The 14138-nt window shown below is 41.4% G+C and overlaps 1 protein-coding gene and 2 pseudogenes across 1 annotated transcript; all 3 read right to left on the bottom strand.

The window, feature by feature from the left end:
* Positions 1 to 675: 675 nt before the first annotated feature.
* Positions 676 to 2429, bottom strand: LOC145493655 (uncharacterized; annotated as a pseudogene).
* A 108-nt stretch (positions 2430 to 2537) lies between these two features.
* LOC145492350 (uncharacterized) lies at positions 2538 to 5107 on the bottom strand (annotated as a pseudogene).
* A 277-nt stretch (positions 5108 to 5384) lies between these two features.
* On the bottom strand, positions 5385 to 12591 carry LOC145493654 (uncharacterized). Its single transcript, XM_081473132.1, has 3 exons — positions 12512 to 12591; positions 7679 to 11430; positions 5385 to 7573 (listed from the first exon to the last, which is right to left on the bottom strand). The coding sequence occupies exons 1-3, from the start codon at positions 12589 to 12591 to the stop codon at positions 5385 to 5387; spliced, it is 6021 nt and encodes a 2006-aa protein (XP_081329258.1).
* Positions 12592 to 14138: the final 1547 nt, after the last annotated feature.

The raw sequence follows: 14138 nt of genomic DNA, 5'->3' as shown, positions 1-14138 counted from the left end.
ACAGTATGGATATCGTGTAACAAAGAGGCACTCGAGAGAGTTCTCCGTATGCAAAAACGGGCTGCGCGTATTATTCTTGCAGCACAACGTACTAGTCGAACTGTCACTTTATTTAATAAGCTAAACTGGATCCCCTTTTACAAAGAAGCTTATATAAATCGATGTGCACTGGCCTACAAAAGGATAAACAGAACTTTACCTGAATACATGAACACATCTTTAAGGAAAAACTCTGACGTCCATTCGAGAAGTACTAGAAATTGTAACTTAAATTTATTATGCCCCTCACAGAAACGCCTCTGAGGGAGGACGCACTTTCGCCGTCAGAACTATTAAAGATTGGAACAGTTTACCCCGGTCTTTAAAAACAGAGAAGTCCATTAAATCGTTTAAGGCTAAATTATGTAATACTATTCTTAACTCTCAGAAAACTAATGGAATTTTTTAACTCTTATTATTCATAGTATGTTTGAAATTTTAAGCCCAGTTTATTATTTGTAACCATTTTTAATAGTAACTTAATTAAGTATTTTATTGTAAATAATATCGTATTTTAGCATTTTATTGTAAATAATATATTTTTAGCATTCTAATTATTTTAAGCTGAGGGCCCCAAGTTTATCAGTAACTTAAGTTACTGTCACGGGTCACCCTCATTAAATAAAGTCTTTCACTTCACTTCACTTCACATCTCCTTCGCTTTCTTTTTTCCGTTTTGATTGCCTCCGTATGCCGAGGAGCAGCAGGGCAAATAGTGATAACACGCCTTTTGACCGGAGCATCTTTGTTCAGGGTAGAAACCAATGCAGAGTTGTAGAGAGCAACTAATTGATGAAGATCATCCGGTGCATGCAACAAAAGTGATGAATTGGCAAGTTCATCACAAAACATTCCAATGTCTATGGTCTTTAGCGTGCAAAATTTAATTTCTTTTCTTTCAAAGCTAGGTTTGGCTATCAATATATCACAATGCACGAAAAAGTGATCTGATAATGCAGGATCGCAAACTGAAATGCTAAGGGCTAGAGGCTCATCTCTCCTGATTAAAAGGTCTAAAGTGTGACCAGCACTGTGCATTGGCTTATCGACATGCTGCTTTAAATTTAGTGATCCAAGCAGGTTGCAAAAATCAGATGAGGCTTTGTCGCCAGCATCATCAATACGATAATTAAAATCACCAGCAACTAGAAGATGCGAAGAGTCTGTGATATATTGTTCCATTAGTCGGCCAAAATCATCAAGAAACATTGAACAATTGCAAGAAGGAGGGCGATAAATAACCAGGACACAAAATTCCCGAGAGGAAGCAGACGCAATCAGCAAGTCAATAAACTCAAAGGAAGTAAAATCATGAGTTCTTCCAGTTGATTCCTTCACATGAAGTCCATTCTTGATAAGAATACCCACACCACCACCATTACCAAGTTGTCTGGGCACATGGTTAAACGAATATCCATCAGGAGTTAAATCCCCGATTATTTGATCATCGCGATCAGGATGGAGCCAAGTTTCAGAGAGCAAAAATATCAATATCATTGCTAACGATGTAATCCTTTATCGGTAACCATTTGTTTCTCACAGATCGGGCATTGAAAAGAGCAAAGCTGACTGTACTAGGTTTTGAGTGAGAGATTGAGGGAGGCCGTGGAGAATCACAAAATGTAAGAGATGGGAGAATTTGCACCCTTGCATGTCGAAAGGTCGGCGTATAGCGAGGTCGGTTGAGAACTCGTATCGCTCTATTGTCCCAATGAAACTCTTTAGATCTTCCAGCTCGTTTTCCAAGATACCGCAGCAATGAGCTCATTTTCAAATTATTTACAATTCGTGGACATGGTTTCAATCTGGGAGATTCGAAACGAATAGACAATAACTCATCTCTGGAATAAACAAGGCGTAGTTGCGGATTTGCATAGCAGTTAAATCGCATCTGAAGGTGCAAAGACAAGGACAATGGCAAGGATTCGTGGCGACTGCTAAAATTTACCATGCGACTATCAACCAGACTTGAGAGGCTGGAGTTTAGAGCAATAGCAGGACCAGGGTTTTTCTTGACATCCATATCGACAGTGATGTTCTTCTTTCAGATTAAAAGGCAAAAGTGACCATGCTTACACCATACAGAAATCGGCCGGCGTGGTACCTTCTTTGTTGATGAGATTGCTTGTTGAACAATCTGAGCGAAAGAGTCAAAATGCCCCAAGCCAGGATCTTGTAGCTCTCTTGACACAAACTTTATGTTGCTAGAAAAGGGATTATTGTCCTTAAAATCAGAGATACCAGCAAAGAACAGCAGAAATACTAAATAAAACGGAACACAGTTTAACGTGGCCGCCATCATGGCACCTTATTTACTTATTTAGAATGGATAATCTACATCAACTGGAATGTCCATTAACAGTTTTTATTACAACACATATGAAACACATCAAATAAAATTTTGCATTTTTTCTTTCAGCAGTAACATTAATTTCCCTAATGAGAAATGCTCAATAATTTAGAAGAATACAATACTCAATATAAAGACTTTTTTATATCAGTGTCACCATCACACTGATATTATGTTGGGCTGAGCATTACACAAGAATGCACACACTGTCCACATTTGGTTGACAACACCAATTTTGTGAAGGGGTATTGGTCCCAGATATGAAAGTTTTTAGTCTTGTTAATTGCTCGTTCAATGTGAATCCTCTGACTTGCAATTTCCTGGGTCTTAACAACGTCGTCTGCTGGCATTTGATTTGACCCCCAAGAAAAGGTGGCAGGTTCAGGGAAACATCCAAAGGAAGCAAATCTGAAATGGTAAATCCTTTGTCTGCCATTACTGAATCCTTGTCTTGAAAGGGCAAATCCAATAGGCCACTTCTTCTGACAATTTCCCTGTCAGAGATACTTCTAGTATACAACTGGCTCACAAATGTAATAGCTCCTCCAGGAGAAATTCCCACCAAGCCCTTAAGTGTAGTGTGGTTCTTGTAATTACTGAATAGCTCTCCATTCAGTTGCAGGCTACTAGGCATTTGACATCTTACTTCTGTGCAGTCAATTATGACCCGTGTTAATCCATATTTTTTCTTGACTGTTTCAGGCGTTCTTCTGTCTATAACTTCCCTCGAAGGCCATATGTTGATGTGTCCAAACTTAAAATATATAAAATTAATCCATTTATAACTATCATGCTTACAGTTGGTGTTGACACATTAAACAGGTGAACCAAATGATCTTCGTGGAACCCTTGTCTCAATCTGCACATTACAATAGAAAATTCGTCCACTGGTCTCAAAGCCCTAGCTCTTCCTTTTTTCGTGAAAGACTCTTCTGACTAATCCTGGTCGTAATCGACAGAGACCTCAGCATTGACAGAGCGCCAGTAAACAATATTTTCTCCTCGCTCACTGGGATGAAGGTAATTATACATGGCCTCAAAAGCATCACAGCTATTAAATCCAGTGTAAAAAGGTGCTGTGTTATTCTTAGATTTTAAGTTTTCATGTGTAAATTGTTTTTCCATGAGGTTTGTTATTTGACGCTGAGCATTTTCTAATTGCAACTTCAAGCCAGAAATTTCCTGTTCCAAATCTGTAATTCTTTTGCTTTGGCCGGCGATGGCTTCTGCCAAGTTATGCTCACAAGATTCCATTTCGGACAACTCATTCAAGTTCATAGCCTCCATTTCAACATTGCTGCAAGTCGAAGCAATACTTACTTCCATTTGGTTTTCCATTTCAAACCTGGAGACACTCTCAGGAGAAGCATTCGATCTGCTTGAGCTACAAGCTGTGGAAGCTGATGCCACTGGTTCGCACGTGTACCTTTCTGTCGGTGGCTTTCTCTTGCAAAGCAAAGTGCAACTCCAAGAAAATATCTCGATGGTACAGTGCCAGATTTGAGACAAATTTTCCCGGTGAGAGTCTTCTTCAGATCTTCTTTTCTGAAATGTCTGGAACATACCCTTGTTGATTCGCTTATTTTAAAGTCTTTTCCTTCATCTCGCCTCATGGCTGATTTCTTTTTTAACATGTTTTCAGTAGGAAATTGAAAGTATGAAACTTTCGACCCATCTTCCTCCCAATAACCTTTCTTGGTGCATTCTGGAACGCAGCAATGTGTGGGCATCTCTAAAGTAATGTGTACTAAACGGTAATTGACCTTCATTGACGATATTGTCTTCGCACAAAAGCAACACTTGACCTAAAGCCCTCATACACGCTTCGTTTACGTTTTTGAGAGGCCTTTGTGGCCTCATTTACATGCAAAATCGTTTCCAGGTCCGCTCGCCGTCCGCCATTATGAAAGTCATGTATCAGTCAGCTTAGTGGGGCTCACTGCCTTCAAATCAACCAAGTAGAGTACACGCGAATCGCAAATGCCCATAGATCAGGTGTGCTACCAAACATGACTATGGGCGAGTTCAACAAAGCAAAGCAAAGGAAATTTCATCATTATTGTGAGGAAGCACAAGACTGCACACATACATGGCCCTGCTTGAGTGGTGCTGTCCCCTATGCTGTTTAATTACCTGAAAGTGTATGTTGCTGAAGTTAGAAGTGTAGTAAGTCAGACGAAAGATGATGATGATGCTCTGATATTGTCGTGGAGTGGGGCAAGGTTAGCATCTGGCCAGACATCAACCAAAATCAATTTTCCTGCTAAAAGGCACAGACCCTTACCAAGACAAAAGGTATTTCTAAACGTAATTTCTTCTGTTTTAACTGTTGCAAAAGCGTAAATACGTCTTTATTAGGTTATCCTTGTTTTCTGTTTTCTTAATGTTAGCGATGGACAGCCCTAGCCTTAGTCCAGAGAAGAAAAGGTAATAAATTCACTTAAATTCTGTTGCATATTTGGATAATTAATTAACGCAGGATATTAGATCTAAAGCAGTGACTATTGATGACTATTTGTCACTGTTCGCCCTTTTTCATGACTGTTCGCCACTATTTGAGACTATTCGCACTATTCAGGACTATTTGCTATTCACGGCTATTCATTATTCAGGTTTTCCAGACACACTTTTGTTGAATGAGTGATGTCCATGATTTCAACGCCCTAAAGATGTTTTGGAAGCGGACAACATTCCTTAAGGTATTTAAAGTAAATGAAAGTGGCAAAAGTTCAATTGAGGCCTTACACTACTGTTGCCGCTACTTCTTTAGTCCCCAATGAACTCGCATAACGACAACAAATTTGATTTTAACACTTTTTTAATAACCAAAGACACGTCCAAGTTTTACAAAATCAGTTCCACGTGAGTCCGTCCGGGTGGTTACAAAGTTTTGCAAGCTACTTCATGTCATTGACACGAAATGTCACGATCAAAATAAAACAAAAATAAAATACTGTTCTTCGGCGGTAACATCCTGCCCCCGTGTTCGCCCGATTTAGTTGGTCGAACACTCTTCAAGGACGGCAAGTTTTGTCACAGGGCGTCTCATTACTCCAAACTTCGTTTTCACGTCTGCTGATCTTACAATACTGTCAAGTCCAGGAAAGACTTTTACGATCCTGCCAAGGGGCCAGAAACCTCTTGAAACTGCCCGATCAACCACTAACACCAAATCTCTGACCTTGACATTTACAGTAGGTTGAGTCCATTTCGTTCGAGTAATCAAACCAGGTAGGTACTCTCTTAACCAACGACTCCAAATATGATTTGCCACCACTTGTGCTTGTCGCCAACGTTTGCGACTTGACAACTCCTTGTCGTCAATGATACCGGGCGGTAAGTTGAGAGATCCTCTTCCAATGAGGAAATGATTCGGTGTCAGAGCTTCAAGGTCATCCACATCCGAGCTGACTTCAGTAAGCGGACGACTGTTCAGAACCCATTCCACTTCAGCAAAGGCGGTAAGCAACACCTCATCAGTAAGAACGTGTTTCTGTAGAACAACATTAAGGGCTTTCTTGCATGATCGTACAAGGCGCTCCCATACACCTCCCATATGAGGTGCGGCAGGCGGGTTAAATACCCACTGAATTCCCTCTTGGCTCAACTCACTGCTGATCTTATGCTGATTCCAGCCATTGATGCATTCACGTAACTCACGGTCTGCTCCTACAAAGTTTGTTCCATTGTCGGAGTAAATCACAGTTGGTTTACCTCTTCGAGCCATAAACCGCCTAAGGCACATGATGAAGGAATCGGTTGACAAGTCAAATGCAACCTCCAAATGAACTGCTCTAGTCACCAAGCAAGTAAAGAGACAACCATATCTCTTCTCCTCTTTTCTAAGATGCTTCACTTTAAGAGGACCAAAGAAATCCACGCCAACTTTCGAGAATGGTGGTGCAACACTTAAGCGATCATATGGTAGACTTGCCATCAAGGGTGCTTCTGGTTTCGCTTTTCGCCTTCTGCAGTAAGAACACTGATGAAGGATCTTTCGCACTGTAGCACGACAGCGTAAGATCCAATACTGTTGTCTCAACTCATTTCGTACTTGGTCCACTCCTTCATGTTTCAATTTCTCGTGACAGTTCATGATGATGAGATGGGTCAACTCATGATCTGGTACTAGTACCACAGGGTGACGACTGTAAAATGGAATATCGGCTCTCTCAATTCGACCACCTGCACGAATGATTCCATGCCCATCAAGGAATGGTGAGAGAGATACCAATTTGCTCTTGCTTGAAACATGCTGTTTCGACTTGAGAACTGCAACTTCTTGAGGAAAGGATTCTGCTTGGGCAACGCAGATCCAAAACTTTCGAGCTTGCTCCATCTCTTCAACCAACAAAGAACCAATGTGACGTTCAGATTTGGGGTGCTTACAGTTATATATAAACCGTTTCAGGTAAGCAGTTACTCTGAGAAGCTTTGTTAGAGATGAGTATTTCGCTGGAGATAAGAAATCGTTCTTTAAACCTTTCACCACACCAGTCCAAGTAATGGCCATTTCTTGGGCTTGTGGGTCATCATCGGACGGCTTGGGAATTTCAAGCTTTGCATTTCCCTTTGGCCATCTCTCTTCAGGTAAGTGTAAGAAGGCAGGGCCATTTACCCAACGACTCCCAGAAGTAATAGAGCTCACTGGAAGTCCCCTGCTGCCATCATCTGCAGGATTTATCTGTCCAGGACAGTGGTTCCATTGGTTGGGTTCAGTGCTGTCCAGGATCTCTCCAATTCTATTAGCAATAAAGGCGGGGTGGCGCTTAGACACTCCACGAATCCACTGAAACACAGTCCTGCTGTCTGTCCAATAATAGGTGGAATCAATGATGTAATCATGTTCCTTAATCACTACAGCAGCCAATCTTGCACCCAAAACAGCAGCCTGCAGTTCAAGCCTTGGGATGCTCAAGGGTTTCTTCGGGGCTACCCGAGTCTTCACTGTAACAAATGCACATCGCACTGCTCCACTGACATAGCAGAATCTGAAATAAGCCACTGCGCAAAATGCTTGTTCACTGGCATCTCCAAAGACGTGAAGGTCAATAACAGACGGGTTGTCTGGTATGTGACGATAGAAACGGGGAATGTGAAACTGTGCAATTCCATCCAGCTCTTCCTGCCATTTGGACCACTCCTTTAGAAACTCTGGTGGCAGTGCATCATCCCATCCAATACCTAACTACCACACATGCTGGAGGAAGATTTTTGCTCTGACCAGAAATGGGGCTAGAAATCCAATCGGATCAAAGAGGGATGCTATCAAGCTCAGAATCTTCTGACGCGTGTCCGCAATGTCTCTCTTCACCACTTTATAGACAAAACAATCTGAGCTGGTATCCCAAACGACACCAAGAGCACGTTCAATAGGCATTACGATGCTTTCCTCCACAACCTTGATAGAGGGCGCTCTTTCCGATTCTGGTATTCGCTCGATCACTTCTGTCTCATTAGAGATCCACTTGGTCAAGTGAAAAGCTGCTTTGTTTAGCATTTCAACAAGTTCTTGTTGCAGTTCCAGAGCTTGATCACTTGATTTAACAGACTTGAAAAAGTCATCCATGTAAAAGTTTCGCTTTACGGCAAAGGCAGCATTCGGAAACTGCTTCTCATTATCTTCTGCACTTCTCAACAGAGCATAGTTAGCACAGGTTGGCGCACATTTGGCTCCAAATATGTGATGCACATACTGGTAGACTTTTGTCAATGATTCAGGAGATTGACGCCACAGAAATCGAAGGGAAGCTTGATCTTCTTCTGGGACAGCAACTTGGTTAAACATCGCTTCAATGTCTCCTGAAAGCGCAACCTTTTCTTCTCGAAACCTCATGAAAATTCCAACAAGGTTGTTCAGCAAATCTGGGCCACTAAGAAGTTGGCTGTTTAATGATGAGCCTTGAAACTTTGCAGTGGCATCACATACTCGACGAACCTTCTCAGGTTTCTTGGGGTTCAGAACAGGGTGGTGAGGAAGGTACCATTTGCGCATGGCTGGTGCAGTTGCTTCCTCCTTAGTAAGCTTTTTGATGTATCCCTTTTCCATATCCATGTCAATAGTTTTCCTGTATCTTTCTGCCAACTCGGGATTACGATTAAGCTTCTTCTCCAGAAAATTCAGACGTTGAGCAGCTGCAGCAAAATTGTCAGGAAGTTTGACTTTGTCATCACGCCAAATCAAAGGAACCTCATAACGACCATCCACCTTACGTGTACTTTCATTCAAGAATTTCATGACTCTTTCATCTTCAACTGAGCGCTGGATATCATTGTCATAACGACAACCAAAGTTCTCTGTTCGCCACCAAGTTTTTACGGTGTCATTGAGTTCCTCATCCGGAGTCGCCACATGAACTTTACAAACAGATTCACATTCTTGAATATGGCCAGGTAAGCGACCAGTAACAGTCCATCCGATCCTAGTGCGAACACCAACAGGGGAACCCTTTGGACCATGTCGAGTTTCCAGGGGAACAATAAGTTCCGGGACATCACTACCAAGGAGCAAAGTGACTTGAGTCCCAGCGACTTCAGTCAGCTCCAAGTCTGATAGGTGTGGCCACCTTTCTTGTAGCTCATCAAGTTTCACTTTCTTCTCTGGCACATTCAGGTGATCAACTACAAGAACTCCATTCACATCAAATTGGGTACCAAAGTCATTCAATCGGCTGACTTGTACATTAACACGCTTTGTCATAAGCTCAGATGTTTTCTGAATTCCATTTAAGACTACACTTTCCAAAGGACCATCCAAACCAAGTCTTCCAGCAACATCTACTAACAGCAAGCTGCAAGTGCTTCCTGTGTCCAGCATAGCATATGTGTTGAAATATCCCTTTGGACCATAGAGGGTTACTGGTACTACTTGTAACAGAACAGAGGTGTGACTGCTTCTGTGAGATGTGTTAGAATGTTCAGTAGACGAACCAACTTCGGCTTGTGCTACTGGGTTAATAGCAGACACTGCATCACTGCTTTCCACCGAAACATTTCTCAAGTTGTGCAACAGAGCATTGTGTGATCGCGTACACCCATTTACACCACACTGTTTTTGATTTGAACAATTGCTAAGCCAATGTCGAGGACTGAGGCAACAAAAGCACAACTTATGTTTCTGTACTTCATTTAGGCGTTCTTCCACACTTAGAGCCTTAAACTTGGGACAAGAAGATAACTTGTGTTCCTGCCCATCACCCATAATGCAAGAGGACTTTGTTGGCCTGGGGCGAGGTGAAATGTTACTTGAGAAAGTGTTCTGTTTTTCAGTCATTCCATTTGATCCACCAGACCGAGGTTTCTTATGAGGTTGGAATGGAAACTTACTTGACATTTTTGGGTAACAACAATCATCATAAATATCTGCCTGACCTTTTAACCACACACTGAAGTCATCAAGACTAGGTCGTTCCAGTTTGGTAGCTTTGGTGTTGTCCTTCCATTTGATTTTGAGCTCCTGGGACAGTTTGTCAACGGCAAGGGAAACATTAGCTTCTGCTTTCAGATCACTTTCATATCCAAACTTCTTAAATGTCCACACAGTAGTTGACACAACATCTGACAGATTTCTCACTTCTTGAGGTTTGTCATTTTGTAATCGAGCTGTTTTTTTCAGTTTGTCAAGTGTGACTTTCACAACAAGGGAAGGTTTCCCAAATCTGGATTCCAGTTCTTTCAGTGCTTCATAGTAGGAATCTCCACTGTATCCATATCCTTCAATTGCAGACTTAGCTTTACCAATAACAGAGTTCTGAAGATGTTGCATTTTGCCATTAAGGGACAGATTAGCATCATGAACAATTGATTGAAACATTGAGGACCAATCAGACCAGTGTAAAGGGTCACCATCAAACTTACTTAGGCGTAACTTTGGAAGAGAGTCACGAGTAGAATGACCACAAATGGTTGTTTTTCGGTTGTCCGTACTAGTTAAAGCTGGATGCTGTACTCCACTTTGTAAATCTCCAATCCACGAGTGATACAAAGGCAATGTTTCATTAGGTTTTTTCGTGCCCTGAGGTGCAATAAATGAAACAGCTGACTTTGGCTGTTGTAACAAAGGTGAAGGTGTAACAACTTTTGTAGGGTTGTCAGGTGGCAATGCGGTTCCATGATTTGCTCCACTTCCTTGCAACAAACCAGGGAGTAGTGGAGGAATTATTGTTAACGGTTCATCAAGATTAGATGATGGAACAAATTTCAATGAATCATCCTCAAAATCAAGCAATCGATTAGACAAAGCTTCCGGATCATTAACTTCATTTTGTACCTTTTGTAACACTGCTGCTTCTGCTGTGAGGCATGCAGCCTCGTCCTTGGCTTCCTGAGTCTTTCTTCTTTCTTCAGCCATGAATTTTAGCCTTTGAGCTTCATCTTGGACAAGTTCAAGTTTCCTTTCAACCTCCAGTTGTTTTTCGAACTCCTCTCTTCTTCGCTGTTCCTCCAAGGCAAGTTGTTTTGCTTTAATTTCTGCTGAAGTAATTTTGGCGCGAATTTCGGCCGCTTGGGAGACATTTCTTGTCGAAGAAGTTTTCCATGATTTCACCGAGCTTAATCCGCTAGAACTTTCCTCTGCCCGCTCGTCAAGACGTGCGTTGGCCTGAAGTTTAGCGTCTTCGACTCTATCGGGTTGTTCTTCATACCAATCTATTGCGGCTTCGTGCTCGTTCTCTGGGATCACTGAGACGAGTTCATCATTGAGGCCTTTCGCTTCGTTAAGATATTCCTGCAAGTTGTTGACATATCCACGTATAATCGCTTTTCGACCATACTGTTCGATGGTGGACTCTAATTTCTTCAACATGTTCGTGATCCTTCTTTTGATGGCTGCCCGTTTGTTTTTTAAAGTAACAATGTTAGTACTCACAGTACGAGCTGAATCCAAATGGCCAAGATGGCGACCGCCATCAGTCGCTTCGGTCGATTCCATACCAAATTCCAAAATCTTCGCCACACCAAATTCCAAATTCTTCGATTCGCTCGTTCTACTCCGGCTCGAAGGACCAGAAAATGTTGCCGCTACTTCTTTAGTCCCCAATGAACTCGCATAACGACAACAAATTTGATTTTAACACTTTTTTAATAACCAGACACGTCCAAGTTTTACAAAATCAGTTCCACGTGAGTCCGTCCGGGTGGTTACAAAGTTTTGCAAGCTACTTCATGTCATTGACACGAAACGTCACGATCAAAATAAAACAAAAATAAAATACTGTTCTTCGGCGGTAACAACTACTGTAAAATGATATTAAAATTGTTTAATCTCATTTTACAGTAGTGTAAGGCCTCAATTGAACTTTTGCCACTTTCATTGAAAATGCTACTGAAGGTCAACATCCAACAATTATATTTAATAGTACGGTAATTTTACAGCTAGCAAGAAATTAGAAGCGACCTTCGTGACCTTCGCCATGTGCTTATGAAAATCCTGAGATATACTAGATTATTCTCCTGTAAATATTTGCCGAGATATTAATGATTATAACCCACCCATTAATTTTCGCGCATTTTATTGGTTACTTTACGTCATGTGGTGAAAACTCACAGGACAGTTAACATGCAATAACCCCCGCCTGCATCGATATTTGTCCTTAGATTGTTTTCGTCAAAGAGAAACATTGTCATCACAAGAGTTTCAACTTTTCTCTTCTATTTTACATGGAAGAAAATCAAACTCATTTTGTTGAGTCCAGCAATAGTGACATTAAAAAGCTGGTCACAAATGCTGTTCCAGAAAGTACAAAAAAGTCAACAAAATATCCTGTCAAGGTCTTTGAAGGTGATCTTTTTGGCTAATTTAAATGTAAGCGCCGATCAAGATGGCAGCCATTTGTGTCCGTATTTATCGTCTCATTTTGTTGTTGAACTTGCTTTATATCCTACAATTTTATACGGTATGGCAACCTGAAGGCCTCTGCTATCCGATTATGACTAAGTTTAACGCAAAGGCATCTTTTATCAAAAACAACCACGAACTAAAGTTTCCGAGGCGGCCAATTTCGATCTGGTACAAGCATGGTCCGACCTGTTTGGTTTTACCAACAGATTTAACTGTCCACATGGATGTTGAGCTTAATCCTGGTCCCTTACAGAAGAAACCAACTTATTTGTTGACCTGTCTACCTATGATTTTTGTGATATCTGGCATGGTCTCGCATACAAGTGATAAACTGTTGTCCACGAATTATGCTGACACCCGCCATGTTGGATTTTGTTACTACTCGGATGTCTACCATCAACTTTCGCCTTGTTCATTGCCCTTATCATCGACCTACAGGAGGTGCTGCGCTGGCCGTCGAGTTAAAGAAAGGAGAGCTAGAAACATTCACAGAATTGAATCCCTGGTTTCTTGTCCACGCATTAGCCGAGGAAGCAATAATTTGCATAAAGGATCTATTTCAAATAACCTCTGCGTCGTTACACCTGTGAATATAAACAATCACTTATATTCTAACGTTACTTCGACTAACTCCTCTCTTCATACAAATTTGTTCGTCAATCCACGTTCAACTTTCCTAAACTTTGCGGTCTTCAATTCTAGATCCGCTAGAAACAAGATCGAGAGCATTATTGACTACGTCGTAGAAAATGACATTGGCCTTTGCACCATTACCGAGACCTGGTTAAATGACGCTGATTCCGTCAGCATTGCTCTGTTATCTGTGGCTGGTTATTTCTTCAAGAATTTTTCTCGACAATCGCAAAACCGTGGTGGTGGAACTGGGATTCTGTTCCGAGACTCTGTCAACGTTGCATTAGTCGATGGGAAGGAAAACAAGTCTTTTGAATATTCTGAGTGGATTGTTAAAGTGCATAATCACTCAATGAGACATATAATAGTGTACCGACCTCCATATTCTTCGTTACATCCGGTTTCTGTCTCTGTTTTCTTTGATGAATTCTCTCAGTTTTTAGAGAATGTTGTTATGTGCCCCGAGGTTCTTGTTATCTCTGGAGACTTCAACCTTCATTTAGATGACCTCCGTGACAATGATACCAAGAAATTTATGGATTTACTGGAAACGTTCAGTCTTTCGCAACACGTATCCGGCCCAACCCATCTATCGGGTCATACCTTGGATCTAATTATTACTCGTTTGTCGGATGATGTTGTTCTTGCTTCTCCTAAAGCCACTTTTCCCATCTCTGATCATTTTATTATTCAGTGCCCTATTGGTTTCCCGCGACCAGCTTTATCTTGCAAAGAACTGACTTTTCGTAAACTCAAAAATATTGATATTGCTGAATTCTCAGCTGATATTGCCTCTTCTATGCTTTGTGCAAGCGTACACTGGGACAACATTGATGCCCTCTCCGACTGCTTTAACACGCATGCCCCGCTTAAGACAAGGATTATAAAAAATCGTCCAAAGATCCCGTGGTTTAATGATGACATTAAACAACTCAAGCGTAAACGTCGTCGCCTTGAAAACAAAGCCTTGAAAACTGACCTCCCTGGAGACTGGAATAATTACCATAGAGTTCGTAATCAGTACTCTGTATCTCTTAAATCTGCACGTGTGAATTATTACTCAAACCTAATTGATCAGTGTGCGGGTGACTCTCGCAAGCTATTTCGTGTGGTTAATTCTTTGTCCAGGGAGCCACTTGAGATGGCTCTTCCAGAGCACGATGATCCCACTAAGCTTGCAAATGAATTTGGCACCTTTTTCCTCAAAAAAATTGAAACCATAAAGGAAAATCTTGACAAGTTTCAAGTTCAAGTGCCTCGACTTGTTCCTGTCACTCC

Source organism: Orbicella franksi, chromosome 7 (assembly GCF_964199315.1).
Source record: "Orbicella franksi chromosome 7, jaOrbFran1.1, whole genome shotgun sequence".
NCBI classification, from domain to species: domain Eukaryota; kingdom Metazoa; phylum Cnidaria; class Anthozoa; order Scleractinia; family Merulinidae; genus Orbicella; species Orbicella franksi.
Note: the sequence above shows the minus strand (reverse complement) of the source record. Positions and strands in the feature narration are given on the sequence as shown.